Below are 19,912 nucleotides of genomic sequence, written 5' to 3' on the forward strand. Positions count from 1 at the left end.
GGACGGCGGTATTCCCACGTGGGGGGGACCAGAGGGGAGACCCACTGTCTCGTGACTCTTACGAGAGCGCTACTGCCACCGTGAGAACCCCAGCCTCCTGACCTCCTCTAAACCCGATCACCTCCCAGAGGCCCTTCTTCCTAACACCATCCCGTCGGGGGGCAGGACTTCAACGTACGAACTTCGGGGGGCAGGGCATTCAGCCTGTGGCCACGTGCACGGTTGGGTCCAGCCAGGGTGGGGGGCCTTGGTGTGGCTGCCTCCTGTAAAAGCCAGGTGGAGGGTGCTCCTGGTGGCTCGTGCTGGGGGAGGGGGCCGATAACTGCAACTGCCCCCTGCCTCCCCCTGCCTCCCCCTGCCTCCCCCTGCCTGGGAGTGCAACGTCTTTCCTTTGTCTGCTCTGGGTGAGCACCTCCGTGTCACGATAGCAGCCGGCATTCGTGGACTGTCCGCCATGGCCATGTGGCAAGGCCTGTGGCGGGCCCTCATCATGGGCGGACCCCGGCAGACTCTGCAGGTGCTCTAGGAGCGAGTTTACGGGGGAGGCACGGAGAAGTCACACGGCTTGCCCGGAGTGGCGGTCTGCGTGGTGTGGCACAGGGCTCAGACCCCCGGCGTCTGACTCCAGGGCCTGCCGCCAGCCGCCGGCCTCACTGCCTAGGGCGGGGCCTGTCCATTGGCGAGTCCAGCCCCAGGGGACTTTGCTGGTTGTGGCATCTGGGGCAGGGAGTGGCTGCTCCTGGCGTGGAGTGGGCGGAGACCAGGGCTGGCTGCCCCCCCCCAGTCCCCCCCACCCATGCGCAGTGCCGAGGTGGCCCCTTAGGGAGCTGACCCCCCCGGGGGGCTGGCAGTGGTGGGCAGAACCCACGGGCCCGTGTTCAGTCCCCTTGGCGGCCCGTTTGTCGTCGGGATGGCTCACTCTGTGTCCGTGCCAAGATGGACACGTCAGTGCTCTTTCCTGCTCGACCGGGCCCGGCGCGGAGGTGTCGACTGGCACCTGGTGGGAGTCTAGTGGGGAGACACACGGAGGTGAGTCTTTCACCCCCGCGAGCGGGACGGGGCCTCAGAGCGGTGGATGGGACCCAGAAGCCCCCGGGTGTAGAAGTCCCAGGTTTGTCTTGTTGGGGAGGGCGTGTCATGGAAGGTTTCAGAGAGGAGGTGAGATCCGTAGGGTTTCCGGGAGGGTGAGGCTCCGGGCTCGGGCGGGGAGGTGCCGGCTCGGCTGGCTTCCCTGTGGGGTCACGTCCGTCTTCGCGCTTCATCTGCATGCTTTGCGGGTTCCCCAGAGGGCAGGGACCACGTCCCACTCCCTCTGCTTCCCCTTGCTGTACCGCGTCATTCCATGAATGTTGCTGAGGCACCGGGGCTGTCCTCGGGGCCTGGTGACCACGTGCTGTCCCTGCCTCCACACCCCGCCCCACCCTCGTCCCTGCATGGGCCACGCGGCCGCTGTTCAGGTGAGGGACCTGTGAATTCCGCGTGACGAGAGTGCGCGTGGCGCGGTGCCGTGCCATTGGGAAAGCCCGGGACGCTGCATTCCACAGGGCACGGTCTGCTTGGAGCGCTGCTTGTCCTTGCCACGGCCAGCGTTCGTGTCGGGCGCCTGTGCCTTTACGGCGCGTCACTGTGGGGCGCGCACGTCACCTGCTCAGTGTCTGCCCCTGAGAGACGGCGGCCTGAAAATCCAGCGCTGTGCCGCGTGGCGCTCTCAGGCTGGCCTTCCCGGTGCCCGTTCTTTACCTCTAGACCGTGCTGCCTTCCTGAGCAAACACCTGAGAGATCTAGACCTGCAGTCAGGTGCGCTTGCTTGATTTAGGCTGCCGCTGGCTTCGTGGCAAGGTGCGCATCTGCCGGGAAGGGGCACGGCCAGGTGAGGTCTGTGTCGGTCGCTGACCGTGACTGAGCTGCGAGCGGGTAGTGGGTGGGCACTGACTGGTGAAGGTTAGACCCACTCTGAGGGGCCCCGGAGGGGGGAGGCTGACGTGATTTCCACTCACAGTAGCAGGGAGACCTGGCTGTCGGCCTTCCGGCTTCCTGGGGGGACCTGCTGTCGCTGTGCCTTCCAGACCCCACCTGCCCCATCGTAGAGTGACCAGATGTGTGCTCCGTGCAGGAGTCAGTGGTCCTCACGTATCCTCAATGTGGGGCTTGAACTGAAGAACCGTGAGATCGTGACCTGAGCCGGAATCAAGAACCGGACACTTAACCGACCGAGCCACCCAGGTGGCCCTCGTCACGTGTCCTCATAAATCGCACTGATCCTGTCCGGTCGCAGAGGAGTGAGATCAGCACGCTTAGTTCTGCGATAGAAGGGGGACTGTTCTTTCTGCCCGTTGTTTTCCCTAAAGAATCATGACACGTGGCTCGGTGATAGATTCTGAGGGTGGTGGTGTTGCGGGGGGGGGGGGGGGGGGTCTGAACATCCCGCCACTACCCTCCCCGTTCCCTCCCCCTGCAGAGCCCTCCCCGAGGTGGGCCAGCGGGACGTTTCCTGCAGGTGAGGGGTCAGCCCTGAGGAGGGGCCGGGAGGTGCTCTCACCACGACACCCACTTCTGTAGGCTTTTCTGGAAGCCTGACTGGGCCGGACTCTGCCCAGAGGCCGTGGGCCTCCTTGCTGCCCCGTGGCCTGAGGGTTTCTGTGTGAAGCCTTCCCCATCTGGGTTTTTAGGGTGACGGGTCCGCTCTGCCGACGGGAGGGACGGTGGGGGTCCTCCAGCCGCTGCCAACAGCCAGCACGCACGCTTCACATGTCTGTCCCTGGCCCCGTTTCATTTCCTGGAGCTTATTTATCCCTCTGCTTTAAATCTCATTTTTGGAAGATGTGAACCCTCGATGGTATTTCGACCTGGGGGTGTGCGCCCGTCACTGCCATTTGCTCGTGGGCCCCTGTTGGTCCCGGTGGCTCTTTGTGAGTGGCCTGTTGGGCCTTGGGCTCTCTCCTGTGGCTGTTCCCGGTCTTGGCTTGCTGGGTTTCGTGCACTGTTTCACCTCGGTCCTGTGCGTCCAGTCGCGGGGTCGCTGGGCCTTCGCGTGTGGTGGTAGGTCCTCTGGGTGAGGGCCGGGCAGGCCCACAGCCGCTGCCCCTCTCCTACGTGCGGTGGGCTCTTGCTTCCTGAGCTTTCTCTCGGTGAGGGTCCCTGCCCCACCTCCCCCATGGGGCGTGGGGAGATCCGGGAATCCTCAGTGCCTTTGTGGGCCTTGTTCCCCTCCACGTGTGACTCGGTGGTTTCCTTCCGTGCTCAGGCCCGGGGGACCCTCATCCTTGCTCGGTGTCAACAGGTCCTCGGGCGGTGTCGCCTGGTATGCCTGGCAGGCCTGCTTTGGAGGACCCTGACCGTCGGTCTGCCCTGAGGCGGGTTTTCTGGGCATCACCATTTTGCCTTTGCGTGGGGCATGTCTGTGTTACCGGTGAGGTGGCCGGGCTTCGTGGGTGTCCTCTAGTTTCATTTCATTGCCCAAGAAACCCGGGTCTGCACTGCCCGGTGACGGGAGGAAGGGACAGCAGTGACACAGTGGCGCTCACCGAGGGAATGTGGCACAGGTGGGGCCTTCTTCATGGGGAATGGCCGCTGGGGCGTCCGGGAGGCCGTCCTTACCCCCCGCGCGCACGCACTCTCTCTCTCTCTCTCTCTATCTCTGCAGAAAGTGCCAGTGACACCGCCCCTTTGCAGAGGTCCCAGTCTCTGCCGCACTCAGTGACCGTTGCACTTGGCGGGACGTCAGACCCCAGCACCCTCAGCAGCTCAGCGTTAAGTGAAAGAGAGGCCTCCCGGCTCGACAAGTTCAAGCAACTTCTGGCCGGTCCCAACACGGACCTCGGTAAGTCCGCCGCTGGTGGAGGGCGCGTGGCTGTGCCGCGTTCTGGGGTTACCTCGTGAGGGCGTCTGTTTGTGTTGCCCTGCCAGCGAGTCCCGAGGAGGAGAGTCGTTTGTCCTTGTGCTTTACTTTAGACGCGTTTCGGTAACTTGCTCCCAGCGCGGTTGATCTGGGATTTTCTGTCCTTTCTCCTTTGTGCCCCTGTGGAGCTCCTTCGGCTTTTGGAGCCGCTCTCGTTTGCTCCGCAGGACCAGCCAGATTGACGTCCCCGCTCTTCATAGGGTTCATGGGGCGCAGGGCTGGTGACCGGTGTCGTGACTGCTGCTGACTTCGCACCTTCCTCTGGGGGCTCAGGGTCGGTGTGGTGTGTGATAGGCCGTGAGTGCTTGCGGGGGGGGGGGGGGGGGAGGGGAGGAGGAGCCAAGGCAGGGCTTGGGGGGCAGGCCAGCAGGGGACAGTGCAGTCCCAGCCTGGTTCCCGGGGGCCATGGGAGCCGCGTGGGGGCCATGGGAGCTGCACGGGCTCTGAGGCACGCACTTGCCTTGAAACCTCTCTGCTGGAGTTCACTTGCCTGCCGCCTGCGAGCTTTCCTTTGTACGTCTCGGCTCTGTAGAGTGTCCCTCCGCGGGGGGCGTCTCGCTGGATGCGGGCGCTCTCCGGAAGGCGGGATGTGGCCGCCGTCATGAGATGGCTCATAGCTGGGCAGGTGCCAGGGTGGCTGGCCCCGGGGCTGGCGCGCCGAGGCGGTCGGCGTCCCACTCGGCCAGCAGGTGGCGCACGAGGCACGCGGCTGGGCTGCAGGGCCTGGGGGAGGCCGGGTGGGCGGAGCCTGGAAGCTGAGTGGCCCTGTCCACCAAGGTGCTCCCCTCTGCGTGCAGAAGGGTTGTTCCCCTGCACACAGAAGGGTTGTGTGCTCATTCTGTTGATGGCTTTGTGCGTGCACGTGTCACACATTCACGCAGCACCGAAGAACGCGCGGCGGAATGCCCGCCTCCCCCCACCTCCTCTGCCTGCCGACTTCTGGGCGTCGTCTTCCAGACACGGTGGAGGCACGTGATGTTTTACACTTGCTCTTTTCACGTGATTTCACATTTACAAAAAAGTTGCAAGAGCGGTCCAGGCGACACCCACGTTAATGCCCCAGTCGTTTGCATTTTGCCCCTTTTCGTTCTGTGTGTGTGTGCTCGTGTGTGTGCGCGTTTTTCCCGAACATTGGAGTTTGAGTCTGTTGGACGCATCGCATCCCTTTCCTCCTGAGAACGTCTGTCTCTGCGTGTTTTCCAAGCGCAGAGACTCTGGGCGTAACCACAGCACTGTTGCCAGAGTCGGGACATCGCACGTCGATACGGCGCTCTTATCTCCGCCACGGCCCACGTTCACATCGTGCCTGTCGTCTCGGCGACGCGCTGGCTGTCTTCTTCCTCGTCCCTCACCTCTGGCGGCCTGGAGCAGCGTCCCAGCCTCGCGCCATGTCCCCGGGTGTTGGTGTTTTGGAAGAGGGCAGGCCCGCTCTTCCGTGGTGTCCGTCAGCGTGGCTTGTCTCGTTTCTGCGGGTGAGATTCGGGCCCGTCGCTGGCAGGAAGGTCGCCTAAGAGGTTTGTGGTCTCGTCGCCATGGCAGGAGGCCACCGCTGGCTTGTCCCAAGTGGATGAGTCCCGTCCGGTCACTTGGTTAAGTTGGCGTCTGTCCGTTCCACTGCTGGAAAGTTCCTCTTTTCCTTGGCTAATTCAGAAGTAATTTCTAGAGAGAGACTTTGGTGTCTGCGCATTTGCACAACCAGTTTTCTTCCTCCACACGTGTGGTAATGCTGCTCTGCCCACGCCTTTGGACTTCACAGTATATTTCCTACGCTTGTGCTGACGGAGCGCCCGGCCTGTGCTCTGCTGTGCGGCCTGCCTATCTGCGGTGCCTCAGGACTCGTCACTGTGCCTCGTCACTGCTGTTACTACAGTGGGCTTCGGGACAGCCTATCAGACCCCACACTAATGACCGGGCCACTCATAAAGCATCCCGGGTGTGGGTGCGGCAGAGGGGAGCCTGGCAGCCGGGCGGCCGGGGTCTAGCCCACCAGGGGGTGTCAGGTGGACCTGGGCGAAGGAGTCCACTCTCAGGGTTTGAGGATATACCTTAGCCACTCGCTTTACTAGCCCGTCAGCACAGCTGTGCCCCGGAGGCGGTGTGGGGAGGTCGAGTCACGGAGGGAGGGTGGGGATGCTGAGGACACCGCTCTCCGGCCTGGAGGGAGCGAGCCCGGTCCTGCCCCCGCTGTCCCCGTCGGTCCTCCCCGTGGCGCTGGCGGGGCCGGGTGTGCGGATCCGGGGGACGATGCGTGCGCGGTGCCGGAGAGCGCGCCCGCACAGGATGGACGCCGACCGGTGTGGTCGGTGCCTTGTTCTGGTTCGTTTGCCTTGGCCCGTCTCCCTTTAACTTGATTTTCCGGGCACTGACATACGTGGTCACTGTGTGGTCACTGACGAGTCAGGGTGGTTTGCTCACGTCCCTCGGCTGAGTTAAGCGGTCTCTAACAGCAGGCGGCGAGGAGGTGGTCGGTGAAGACGAGCTAGGTCCGACGGGAGGTGCGGCTCTGGTTCAGGATCGGGGGCCCCGTCAGGCTTCTCACGGATGCGGTCACGGACGCGGCTCGGGGAAACCAAAGTCCTACTTACGAACAAAGCAGTCACGGCCTGTCGGCAGAGGGGCCGCGTACGGGCAGGATGAAAGGTTAACATGTACAAATGAGATTCTTTTGTTGGGCTGGTGGCCTTCCGAGCCTTTTCTGTCTTCAGCCTGCCAGTTGAGTATTAAATCCAACACCAAGAAGCTAAAACCAGAGCTTTCAAATTTAAACAATTACTGGATTCGTGTGTCGCGGCAGGAGAAAACACAGCCAGCGAATTGCCTGTTTTTATAAGGCATTTAAGATGGCTTTGGAAGACAGTGGAATATATTATCTTCACATTACATAAAAGACATAAGTGGCAAATATTTGCCAATGTTGGAGAAGCAAATCACTGATGTGAGAAGTGCCCACAGAAATGATTCTACCTGCTGAATGTCATTTCGTCGGCGGAGAGCTGTTTCTCTTTGTTTAGCTTGTGCTCGGTTATGAGCCTGGGGATGAAAGCAGCAAATAGAACTTAACAGCTCATTCTGCTCTTAGCATTGACTCAATATTTACTTGTGCAAAAGGCTGCCTGCTTTGAAGCCCGAGAAAATGACACTTGGAGACGTTCATTTTTATCGCGTGCGGCTGCGTGGGAGTGGCATCGGGGCGTGTGCAAGACACGCGGGTCCCGAGGCCCGCGGAGCCAGCGCCTCCCAGGCATGGGGCCCTGAGGTGAAGGGTGTGAGGCGCCCGGCCCTGGCGCTCCGGGTGTTCAGACGCGACCAGAGAAGGAGCGAGGCCGGGTGCACGGACTCGTTGTAGTTCTGAGTGAGCCCTGAGGCTGGCTCGAGGCTGGCGAGCGTCCGAGTACAAGGAGGCAGGGAGGCGAGGCGGCTGTTGGGAGGAGGGGGTCTGTGGAGCTGTTCACCCCAGAAGCGAGACTTGGAGTTAGCTGTCCCCACAGGGCCTGGGGCTGGAGGACGGTCCTGCGGGGCCGTGATGGCGGGACGAGGCAGTTCAGCCCCAGCGTCGGGCCCTGACTGCATGACTGGAGAAACGAGGTCCACCCTGCGGGGTCTTGTGACCGGGAGGTCATTTACGTGAAGTGCCCGCGTAGTTCACTCGCTCTTGGTGTGGGTGCTGGGCAGAAACAGGGAGCCAGACCCCCGGGGTCCCGCTCTCCAGGAGCTGACATCCCCGTGTGAGGAGACAGGAAGGCAGGCACACACACACACACACACACACACACACACACACACACACACATTCAGGGCTCTGGAAACTACCAGAAGGTGCTAAGTGCACGTGGAGAACAAAACTGCCGAGGTAAAGGCTGGGTGCTGCTGGAGATGAGCGGCCAGCAAAGACCTTTGGGAACAGGCACTTTTGTTTCTTCATTTCTTTATTTAAAAGTTTCCGTATTTATTTTGAGAGAGAGAGAGAGAGAGAGAGAGAGAGAGAGAGAGAGATAGCCAGCCGGGGAGGGGCACAGAAAGAGGGGGAGAGAGAGAATTCCAAGCTGTCAGCATGGAGCCTGACATGGGGCTCGAACTCACAAACTGCGAGATCATGACCTGAGCCGAAATCAAGAGTCGGACACTTAAACAACTGAGCCTCCCAGGTGCCCCCGGAATAGGCACCTTTAAGGGAAGGTCGATTTGAAGGTGGGGAGGGGTCTTCCAGGGGCAGCCAGCTGCGGGACAGGGCACCCAAGCCCTGAGGCCCAGGGCCTGGTGGGGGAGGGCTGGGAGGGGGACAGAGGCCAACAAGCAGGAAGGGGCAGGTCTTGAGGGTGCCGAAGGCACAAAGGAGGAGCTCAGCATGAAGCCTCTGGAAGGTTTTGAACCAGGGGAGCAAAGCTTGGCACGGGGCATCTGAAATTTCTTCCACGGAAGAAAGATCCACGGAAGATTTCCAGGCAGGGTGTCGCCAGCGGCCTGGGGCTGCGGGTGGGTCCTTGGGCAGCCACTTGGGAGTGTGGAGGGGTAGGGAAGAGATCAGGGTAGTAGACTTGGGAAGGGGCCGAGGCTGTGGGCTGGGGGTGCCGCAGGGCTGGCGGAGGGGGGTGCTGGCGCCTGGTTGGACGTGAAGCCGGGTAGACTGGGGAGCAAGGGAGGCCCAGACCGTTACGGTGGGAGCCTAGGGCTGTAGGAGGGGGTGGCTGGTACACACGGAGACGCGTTGTTTCACTGGGGACACAGAATCAGGTGCTCATGAAACAGAGCCAGGGAGAGCAGTGTGTCCAAGTAACTGCCCATGTGCTGCCGTTTTGGGTGCTTTCTTTGTGCTGGTGCAGCGCTCTGTGCGCGTATCCGTGCGTGTGGACGTTCCCCGGCTGGCGCCCCGTGCGTGCGTCTGTACGTGGGGACGGTCCGTGGCTACTGCTCTGTATTCCTCCACGGGGATGGTCCCTGGCTTGGCAATAGTTCAGTTTATTGTTTCCAGAATTTACGACGGTGCCAGAGCGATGCGCATCCGGTGGAAGTTGTACTTGGAATTTTGAGTCTGATCTTTTCCTGGGCTGGCGATCCGCGGTGCGCTCCTCTCGTGATGCTGGGCAGCGGCCACGGCTCCCGTCAGCCTCTCGATCGCGAGGGTCAGCGGTGGTCCACCGACGACCGTTCTGTCCCTCACTTTCTGCACGGTGTTCGAGCAGTTACACGAGGCAGTCAGCGCCCTGCTGTGGACTGGGCTTTGCGTTGGCTGGTTCTGCCTCGCCGTAGGCTGATGTGAGCGTCCGAGCACGTTAAGGTGGGCCGGGCTAAGCGGTGGTGCTCGGCAGATTAGAGCATTGAATGCAGAGACGAGTCAGAATGTGTGGCAGTGGCCCCGACCCCGACGTGCCGGCTCTCTGCTCCGGGCGGGTCTGGCCCTGGTTTGCAGCTGAGGAGGTTGAGACTTGGGTGCAGCAGGCGGGCCCCGGGGCCCTACGGTGAGGTTCCGGGGGGTGGGAGCCGGTCCCGATGCGGGCTTCCCCCGCACTTATTCCCGGTCAGCGTGGCCGCCGCCGGCCTTCTCGGTGCTCTTCAGAGGCCTGAGGGAGAGGGGCCTTTTCATTCCCCAGGGCCTCCTCAGAGAGCCTGGGGCAGAGGGCTTGCCCTGGGCGCTGCGGGATGACTGCAGGCGCTGTGGCCGGAGGGCGCTTCTGCTCTCCCCGGTCCTGGCCGTGGGCCGGCAGCGCCCCGCATCGCCCTCTGGTGGCCAGGCGCCGGCCCTGCAGCCGGAGCTGCGTGGCCGCAGCAGTGCACCTCCCAGCGTGTCCTCAGGGCGAAGGTGGTCTTGGGGAGCGTTGGGACGGCTGAAGGGTGAGAGGGGCGACAGGAGAGCTCCAGCCAACTCCGCCTTTCCCTGGAGTCTGCCTGGGGAGGATGACACTGGGAGCTACCAAAGAGCAGAGACCCCGCGGGGGGGGGGGGTGGGGGTGCGGGTGGGGACTAAGGGCCACCTAGTGTTTGTGGTTTGTGCAGCCTCCTGTAGCAGTGACTCTCTGTGCTCTGTGCAGGCCACCCCAGCCGCGCGCTGGTCTCAGACACGTGCTGCTTCTCCCCACTGCCCCGCTCCTTTCCTCCCCTCCCCCCTCCCCCCCTCATCTGGCTCTGACCCATACCGCCTCACCTCACCTCTCCTCTCCTCCTGCTCCTCCCCCCCAACCTTGGCCTCTGCTCCTGTCCCCTGCTCCCTCGTCCCTCCCCTGCTCTTCTCTCCCGCTCCCTCCCCCTCTCTCCCTCCCCTCTTCCTTCTCCCCTACCTCATCCCTCCTCCTCTTCCTGCTCCTCTCCCCACCTTCAGGGCCTGACCTGACCTGACCTGGCCCTTCCTCTCAGGCCTCCCTGCCTCCCTGCCTCCCCGCCTCCCCGGCCTCGCACCGCCGTCCCTCTGCCCCGGATTTCCGCGTGACTCACTTCCTCCAGGTCTCTGCTCAAGTGTCACCTCGTCACGTGGATCTCTCGACTGAACCGTGGGCAGCGGCTGCCTGATGCCCTCGCCCCGGAACGCCTCACCCGCTGTGGCGCCTCCTCAGCCGGCTCTGCCTTCCCGCAGAGCACCCTTCGCCCTCGGCCCGCTGAGCGACGGCTGGACGTTTCTGCCCTCCCTTCGGGCACGCCTGGTCCCCTCTCTCCGCTTTTGTTCCTTGAATTACTCAGTGACTCCCGCTATCTGAACGATGGTGCCGCAGCCGCACCGCACGTCCTGTCACCGCGGGCAGTGTTCCTGCTGCTTGCCCTGTCAGTTCCACCCCGCCTGCCCTTCAGAGCCTTTGCCCCGCCTGGGCCCCGCTCTCGGCCGGCCGTCCTCCCACCCGGGTCGGGGGCCGCACACCTCCTCCTCGGCCTCGTTTCTCCGCCCTGGCGCTTTTGTGAGCGTCACTAACACGGTGTTGTGGGAGGTTAGAGAAATGGGAAGGAGGATAAAACCGACCGGCAGATTTGCCACTGTGGGGGCCCCTGGCGGCTCGGTCAGTTGAGCGTCTCACTTGGGCTCAGGGTATGATCTCCCGGTCCGTGGGTTCGAGCCCCACCCTGTCTGTGCTGACGGCTCAGAGCCTGGAGCTGCTTCGGATTCTCTGTCTCCCTTCGTCTCTGCCCCTCCCCTGCTTGCTCTCTGCCTCCCTTGGTCTCTCAGAAATAAATGCAAAACGTTAAAAACAAATCGCCACTGTGCCCGCATGCCGAGCGTTGTGGTCTGTGCGTCCTGCCAGCTGCCGAGCTCCCCTGGGAGGTACTCCCCACGTCGGCTCCCCGTGTCATCGCGGCCTTGGGATGGGAGCACGAGGGCCCCGGGGACCCGCCGCCCCCGGCGTCCGTCCTCCAGGCCACGGGTCCGCCGTGGGCTGCGTGGAGCGGCACCCCGCTTGGAACAGACCAGACCGGGTGTGACGCGGCGAGAGACGGTACCTCCTGCAGGATCGCGAGCAGAGCAGACCCGCAGTTTGACAGGAGACCTCTCAGGGCTCGTTCAGGGAACTCTGTTGAGTGGCGGTTTTCTGTGGGTGATCCTAAGAGCAAACGTTAAAAACACGTTCGCGAGTCTCCTTTACAGACTTAAAAGTCAGTCTTTCACACGTTCGTCTTTTCACTCCGATACTTGGCTTTGTAGGGTTGGCTGTTGGAGGAGCGCGTGACGGGGGTGAGGCCGCGGGGCCCGCTTCCTCTGTGGGGGTGAGCGAGGGGGGCGGGGGGCCTACACGAGAGAACCGCTGCTTGCCCTCTGCAGCTGTGACGCAGCCCCCCCCCCCCCCCCCCCGGCCTCTCTGCCTCTCATCGCGGCTCAGGTACGTCCGTCTTCCGTGTCCGTCTTCCTGCGCGTCAGCGAGCCGCTCTTGAGTCACCCGCCCTGTCGTACGGGCCTGGGACGGGCCTGGGTGGTTCTCAGGAAGCGACGCTGGAGGGCGCCAATGCTTGCTCTCTGTCCCTGTGGTGGGGAAGCGCCCGGTTCACCGGCCGACGCGGGGTGCCTTGCGTTGAGGGGTATCAGTGAGCACTTGCGTCGGCTGCGGGTGACAGAATCAGACTCGGGGACTTGGAGGCAACTGGGGTTTAGTTTTCTCCACGTGACGCGGGGGGAGGTAGCTTGTTGGCGTTGGTTCGCCGCGTGGTCATCAACCATCGAAGCTGGGGGCGGCAAGATGGTGGCCACCGTCTCGTGCGAGGTGAAGGGCAGTCACCCCGGCACCTGGATTCGTATCAGGAAAGCAGAGTTTGGCCAGAGCTGGGTCACACGTCAACCCCTAGCTGCAAGGGACCCTGACAAATGAGTATCTCGTGCGGCTCAGCCGTTGGCACTTTGAAAGTGGGGTTCTGGTAGCAGGAAAGAGGGAGGGATGGGTCCTGGGTAGACAGCCACCCCCGTGCGTCGCTCAGATGGACTTGCAGGTTTGCGTCACCTCCCCGGATCTCTAGTTCCCTGAGGTCAGAGGCCGTGTGGCTGGTACCTCACCCTGTGCCCGATGCACGGTAGGCCCCGGAGGACGTTACAATTGTCTCACGCTGTATGCAGAATAGTGGGTGTGGAGGGAGCCGATGGGCACACTTTGAAGTTCGCGGGCAGACACAGCCTTTAGAACGAGCTCTCCCCCGCCCCGTGTTTTCCCCAGAAATGGAGCGGACACTCCGAAGGGCCACAGGCCATTGCAAGGGGGGTCTAGCTCTGGAAACTGCAAAGAAAATGACGTTTTCGTTTTACGATGGTTTGTGCTTTCCGGAGTCTGTTACGAAAAAGAACGACCACCAGTGGGATGAGAACTGGTGTGTGTCGAGCTGAGCCGAGCTGAGAAGAGGGCCGAGCCGAGGACGGTTGTACAAATGCGTTAACTCGGGAAAACGTGCTGCTGTCTTCGGACCCCCTGGGGCTCAGGCTGTGAGGGGGAGCCGTTCCCCGAGGACGGAGAGGTGACGGAGCCTGAGTGGGCACAGCTGGTGTCCGCGGCAGGCGGGTCACAGCGGGGTCTGGAATGGCGTGTGCCGACTGCGGGCCCGTGAGCCCTAGCGGAGGACTCGTGTCGCTCGCGGCCCCCGGCCCCAGGTGCTGCTTCGCTCCGAGCCGTCGCGGAGGGGCGGGCTTCCGGGTGCATCGAAAGGAGGGAGTCTGGCCCTCGCTTGGCGTGATGATGCCGTGTCTGAGTCCGTTCCGGCCACGCTAGCGGGACACTGGACGGGGGCTTCTAATGACAGATGTCCATCTCTCAGCGTCCCGGAGGCTGGAAACCCAGGGCCCAGGTGCCGGTCCTTACGTGGCCACAGTGGGAAGGGGGCTCCCCGGGGCCTCTTGTGTAGGGACCCTGACCCCACCCTGGGGCGTGGCCCTCAGACCCTGCTCGCCTCCCAGAGGCTCCACCTCTAGACCCCGTCTTGCTGGGAGCCAGGATCGAACATGTGAATTCTGGGGCCACCAGCAGCCACTTTGCTGGATGAGACGCAGCAGTGCTGGGTCACTTGCCCACGGAAGTACCTCCCCAGTTTGGTGGTGACCGTACGTGATAGATGGAGCTCGCGGCCTCCCGTCAGCCCCATTTTGCAGACGAGGAAACTGAGGTTCGGTAAAGGAGGAGGACGTGCCTGAGGTTAGGGCTGACTGGTGCCCGCGGTCCTTGGGTTTCTCACCCGGCTCCCTTCGCCCTGCTTGCCGATGTGCCCATGGTGAGCCCCAGGACACAGGACCTCCCCTCTAGACATGTGGTGTGGGAGGAAGTCATACAGGGTTAAAGAAAGAAAACAGGAAGAAACATCTGGCGAGTGGGAGCGGAAGGCTCGGGAGATGAAGGATAAATCAGTGCGGCCTTGCACCTGGATTTACTGGGGAGAGGAAGTTGAAGTTCAAGTCGGCAAGAATAAGGAAGGCGCTGGGCTTTGTGGAGGGAGGCGAGGAAAAGCACCTTTATCCTGGATTTATTGTGGGAGGGGAACGTTGCCAGTATGGCTCTGGTTTGGTTTTTAGCCAGCTCTTGAGAATAATGTAAACGGAAGGCTTTCTGGTAAAATCTTAGACTATGTGCAAATTGGTCCTAAAGGGAAACAGTTCAAGTTTGTTAGAACGCTTAAAAAGTCAATGTCATTTTCTTAGGATAAGTTACTCTAAGAAGATTGGGTGAGGATATCTTTTCAAACCCACTTTTTTAAAAAAACTTTTTAATGTTTTATTTTATTTTTGAGACAGAGAGAGACCAGAGCATGCATGGGGGAGGGTCAGAGAGAGGGGGAGACACAGAATCCGAAGCAGCTCCAGGCTCTGAGCTGTCAGCACAGAGCCCGATGTGAGGCTCGAACCCACGAACTGTGAGATCGTGACCTGAGCCAAAGTCAGGAGCTCAACCGACTGAGCCACCCAGGCGCCCCTTCAAACCTACTTTTAAACCTACTTTCTGTCCAGGGTCCTAGAAGGGAGAGTCGGCACAGCACGGAGGGTGAGGAGCCCCCCCCCCCCCCGCCCCCCGCAGCCAGCCCCCCGCTGCTGACTCAGCACCTCAGCGACAAAGGACATGGAGGGCAGGGCCCAGGCTGTAGGCCCCATGGGGTCCCCTCGCGCTTTGCCGTTTGCCAGCAGAGTGGCCTCGGCAGTGTTTTCAAGCTTCTTGGACTTTACTTTCTTCACCTGCAAAATGGGTACAGTGACCCTCGTCTTGGAGGCTTGACGAGCTAATCCCCAGAGGTGGTGAGTGCAGCGCCTAGCACGCGGTGGGCCTGCCCTCCTGCCTGTGCGGCTTTGCTTCTCCCTCTGCCTCCTTCCCCCACTGTTGTCTTCCCCACTGAGGCGGGGAGGATGCAGGTCGACTTGTTACCTTTATTTCCGGTTAATATTGTATCGTAAGCCTCTGCCATGTGGCTACAGTCTTCATAACCGTCGTTTTTAATGGCTGTATAATGTTTTAGAAATGATCTCTACTTAAAGTTTTTATTAAAATTGTGTATCTGTCTAAATCAGCATTTAATTTGTATGTCTAATCAAAATCTAGGCGTTTAATGTAAGTATTCAAAACACGTAATATAATTTACGCTAACAGAATCGCTCCTTGGTGTTCTGGACGAGAGGAGGGGTAAGAATGCACAAGAGTTTGTCACTTAAAGTTTGGAGACTGGTCGTGTTTAATTTTTTGTTTACTAGTCTTAAATTTTTTTTTTTAACATTCAGTTTTGAGAGAGAGAGAGACAGAGAGACAGAGAGAGCGCGAGCGGGGGAGGGGCAGAGAGAGAGGGAGACACAGAATCCCAAGCAGGCTCCAGGCTCCCAGCTGTCAGCACAGAGCCTGATGTGGGGCTCGAACCCACGAACCGTAAGATCATGACCTGAGCTGAAGTTGGATGCTTAACTGAGCCACCCAGGTGCCCCAACTAGTCTTTTTTTTTTTAATTGAAAAAGCTACATTATGCAATGTTAAAAAGTCCAGGTTTGCCCCCGAGGGCGTCCATGACCAATGGATCTCCTCCCCCTCCACCCCCACCCCCTGGTGCAACAGCCCCTCCTTGTTACCTGCTTTCGGAAGCGTTGCGTGCGCGCAGGCAGCCGTGCAAAGGCGTGTGTGCGGGCTCCTCCCCGGTTCTTTCCGAAGTACGCGTGGAAGCGTGCTCACCTCCCGGCCCTCTTTCTCACCGCGTGCGTCAGGGCTCCTGAGAGCAGGGGGGGCTCAGCGCGCACACAGCCTTCTCTCCTTCCCAGATGGCAGAGCGCAGAAGGATCGTCGTGTGTTCAAGGAGCACGTTCTTTCGTACAGTTGAGCCGAACTCCACGGAATATACAGAGCAGCATCCGGAGGCATGCGCGGTAGCGTTCGGCGTGTTCACGAGGCCACGTTACCAACACCTAGCGTGGTGTGGACACAGAACGTGTAGTGACAGAATTGGGGATGTTTTGTTCTGTCCGCTGAAGAGGTGGCTCTGCCACGGCCCCTTGGGTCGCCCTGTTCGCTCACCCCGGGGTTAAGTTACGTCCTGGAAACAGGAACCATCCGCCCTGTGACTTCGAGCCCACGTGCGGGCTCCCGGGCCAGCTCAGCCGCGTACGCCTTGTGTACTGGTTCTGGGATCACAGGAGGCTCAGACCCGGGCTCAGACCTGGGTGTGTGGTGGAAACTGTGGTCCAGGGTGGGGGGCGGCCCTTGCAGGCGTGGGCCCCCGAGCCCTGTCGCCGCCCTGTGTGTCGCACATTCTTGGTGCACGGAGCCCTCACAGCCGGCGGGGGCGGCAGGGCCTTCCCGTGTCAGAGCGAGTGCCCGGTCAGAATTAAGCCTCGACTCTGACTACGGAGTCCGTGCACCTGCAGCTCGGGGAACCTTGGGTCTCGCCTGGTACAGTGGGCCAGGGCTCTGGGACAGGTCAGAAGGTAGCCTGTTCACCTATTTTAGGCCCCTCAGGTCATTGCTGTGGTCGGGAGATGACCCCCAGGTGACTTTTTACACGCGTTTAACAACCAGTCTTCCGGTGGCATCTGGGGATGGGGGAGGTGACGCCCGTGCTTCTCCCAGGGCCGCAGGGCTGCTGGTGTGCGTGCAGGGGCCTCCCCGGGGGTCCCCCCTGTCCTGTGCGCCCCGTGTCCCGTGTGCGGACGGTGTTCTGACGGCCGGCAGAGGCGTCTCTCTGACCCACGTGGGCCGTGATGCTGTGATGCGTCTTGTGACTGTGTGTCTGCAGTCTTTCCCACGAGCAGAAGATCAGTTCTTTGGAGCTAGGTGGCTTCTGTGGGAAAAAGACCTTTTATGCACTATTGATCAAACCCTTCCTTTTTGTCGTCCTCCCCTCAATACGCTGGTTGTTCTAGAAGTTTATGATGCGGAGAAGGAGGAAATACGGAATCAGAAACGGGCGTGGGACCCCTCCACCTCGTGCCCTGGGCACGCCCGCTGCCTTTTCCTGACCATGGGAATGCCCGCCATCTCTGCTTTGAGGCTTGCACCCTTTGTCCTTCCGTTTTGCTCCGGTTAATGCCTTTTGTAGAAGATGTGGCCTATTGAAGTGTGCTTAGCAGATGTTTGTTGGAGGAGGTTGTAGTGGGGTTAGGTGATTTGAACTTGCTTTCTGGAGTGTTGCAGCTGACTGTCACTTCTTGGTTGGCCTGTGGAGGGGAAGGTTGACCTTAAGGAGGGGAGATTTTATCCCTGGTCTGCTGCCGAGGGGCTGGGGCAGGGCCCCCGCATCCCCAGGCTGTGGTGTGACCTGTGATCAACCTCGGTGACCTTTGGCCTCTGGGGAGCGCGTCCATGCTAGGTTGTGTATCAGGGTCTGGTCGCTCGGCTGTGGTCCAGGACGTGACTCCTTACCGAGCTCCGCGTGTGCAGGGCGGTGAGTTGAGCTCAGGTTCCTACGGATGCTCGACAGTGGGCGTCTGGATATGCGACGTGCTTGTTTTGGCGGGGTGCAGGTGGTCACTGAGGCCACCGTGGAAAGGCTTCGGTGCCTGTCACTGGGCCGGCCAGGGAGGCCGGTGAGGGGGTGGTGGGGGGACAGACTGTGCTGGGGCATCAGAGGCCTTGTGGGCTCAGCCGTCCTGCCCTTCATCCTTCAGAAGTTTAGTGGACACTTGGCAAGTACTGGCTCCCTTGCTGGACGGTGACGTCCCTCCACTTGATGGCTGTGTAGGATCCCGAGGGCCACGTCTTGTCTTGCGGGTGTGATCTCAGCGGCTGGAGGTGGGACGAGGCCGCCCCAGGCTGGGGGACGAGTGCAAGCCCGGCCTTGAGGGAGGAGGTGTGGAGGTGGGGCAGTGACGACTGCACGTCAGCAGAAGCCACACGGCCACCTGGACGGAGCTGCCTGCGGTCCCCGGCCGAGCCGTGTGCGGCTGTACCGGCCGGGCGCCGGTTCTCAGGGACCGCAGAGGCGGAGTCACGGCGTCGGGGGCAGCCGGCCGGCACAGCGCGTGTGCGAGGCTGGGTGTGTTTGAGGGACCTGTGTTCAGCCTGCCGCCCCGCAGGCTGTCGGGTCTGTGGAGAAGGCGGTAGCAGTGCCAGGGGGGGCCCCGGCTGGGAACTAAGGCACGCGGTTCTGGGGCAGCCCCGGGGCAGCGGGAAGAACACGGGCCGTGGAGGGGAGATGCTGAGATCCTGGGTTCAGATCCTGTCTCTGCCACCGTCAGACCTTCTAGTTGCTTGTTTCATCCTTGGCCTCAGTTTCCTCCTCAGTGAAATCAAGGAATCCGTGCGGGTGTCGCAGAGGTCGGAAACTCTTCGACGCGTCGACTGTTCTGTGGGTAATTGGGAGCCATGGAAAGTGTTTTGGGGGGGAGTGGACTGAACAGAACCGTGCTTTGGGGAGGTTAATCTGGCTTCTGTTCCTCTGTGATAATCGTGCTGCAGGGCCGCGAGTGACAATGTACGGGTGACACTCTGAGATTCAGCAGCAAGTGAATTAACCGTGCTTTGAACCGTAGCTCTTTGGAACTCCCTCGTGCCGTTTGTGGGTCTGATGGAAGCTTTGGCTCCCCTGCCCTCCTCCTCCTCCTGCTTTCTCGGGGCACCAGCCCTTTCTTCTCTGCACACCCTGTGCTCACAGCAGGCTCAAATATAATGAGGCTCTTTGGAGCCGGCTGCTAGTGGGGGATCGACATGGGAATGTGGGAGCGTCATGTATCACGAGCATCACAAGGGGCCCCTGTGACGCTGGCTGTGCGGCCCGCTCTTGTCTGTCGTTGTGTTGGATGCTTGGCCTCGGATCCTCCTCGGCCACCCCGGCCCAGCGGGCAGGCCCACCCCTGCCCAAGCCGCGGGCTGCTGTCCTTCTGGCGGCCCCGAATCCCGCACGCCATTTGGCCGGCTCGCGGGGGCCGAAACCTAACGTTTCCGTGGGTGCGGATGAGGAATGGAGCGGAAGGCACACCGCGGTTTCGTTTTAAAGGTGCAGCCAGGTGACTCGGTACCTTGGAGCGAGTTTCTTGGTCCGTGTTTTATCACGGCACTGTTGTCAAATTTGGAAGTGCCACCAACTTACGTTGCCTGGTCCTCGTAAACTTAAATTTGCCTGTCTCCACTTTCTCTTAGCTTGGATCTCTTCTTGCTTTGGTTCTTTGTAAGCCATCTGACAGTTTTGGTGGCGCTCACCGCGTTAGCATGTCCACAGCGGATCCTGCTGGCGTGGGCCCCCCCCCCCCGCTGTCCCGCCACTGCCCACCCCCCACAGCCCCCGGTGCCCCCCACTGCCCCGTTCGTGCCTCCAGCAGCCCGGAGCTCTTTCTGTGTGCCCGTCGCTGGGTTTCATTTGGTTGTCCCTTTACTTTAATGACCTTCTAGATCAAACTCTTAAATGCTTCACTGAAGTACACTCTTTTCATCCATTTATTCATGGTTATTTCCTCAATAAAATATATATTGAATTAGTAAGACGAATTTTCTTATGTGTGCCAATTCTATCAGAAGTCATTAAAACTTTTCTAGATTTGGACCTTTTGTGCTTGAAAATTCTATCCCCATTACCTAAACCAAATACTAAAGTGTAAAATCTATTTAGCAAAGTCATTTTTTGATCTTTAGTATGTAGCATTTAATTTATAGTTATTTTCAATGAGATTTTAAATTTGCTTTGGCTAGTGTGCCTTTTTTTTTTTTTTTTTTTTTTTTTTTTTGAGACCGAGAAATCCTATTTTCATTTTAGCTTTTTATCGTCTCCTCCATCTTCCTTGGGTGGAAGAAGAAAATAGTGAAAATTATTTTTGATTATTTTATCCCATGAAAATACGTGGTTCTACCAGGCTCGGCAGACAGAGCCCGGAGGCTCCTGCTTCAAGGGGAGACAGATGAGTTGCAGACACAGTGGAGTGTGGACAGGATCGGGGCGTGCGTGTGCGTGTGTGTGTGCACGCGCGTGTGTGAATCCTGTGGGATGTAAGGAATTATACCTGGGGTTCCAGCCCGCCTGGGAGCAGGGGGTCCAGAGGCACCGGAGTAGCTGCAGGGAGGGGTGAGCCTCCCCCACCCGAGGAGGGGCACCTCGTGGGCAGGGGATGGGATGTGGATACTGAGGCGGCATGTGGGAAGGCGCCTGGGTGGGCACCTGAGGCCCAGTGGCACA

The 19,912-nt window shown here is 60.5% G+C and overlaps 1 protein-coding gene across 2 annotated transcripts in view; it reads left to right on the forward strand.

Annotated features, from left to right (window-relative positions):
- TBC1D22A (TBC1 domain family member 22A) overlaps positions 1-19,912 on the forward strand; it is a 326,492-nt gene that overhangs the window by 25,020 nt on the left and 281,560 nt on the right. For both annotated transcript variants that reach the window (XM_043562939.1, XM_043562938.1), the window contains exon 4: positions 3,644-3,820. In XM_043562939.1, the coding sequence (XP_043418874.1) occupies positions 3,644-3,820 (177 nt within the window). The remainder of the gene's footprint in view (positions 1-3,643; positions 3,821-19,912) is intronic.

This window comes from Prionailurus bengalensis, chromosome B4, assembly GCF_016509475.1.
Source record: "Prionailurus bengalensis isolate Pbe53 chromosome B4, Fcat_Pben_1.1_paternal_pri, whole genome shotgun sequence".
Taxonomy (NCBI): Eukaryota; Metazoa; Chordata; class Mammalia; order Carnivora; family Felidae; genus Prionailurus; species Prionailurus bengalensis.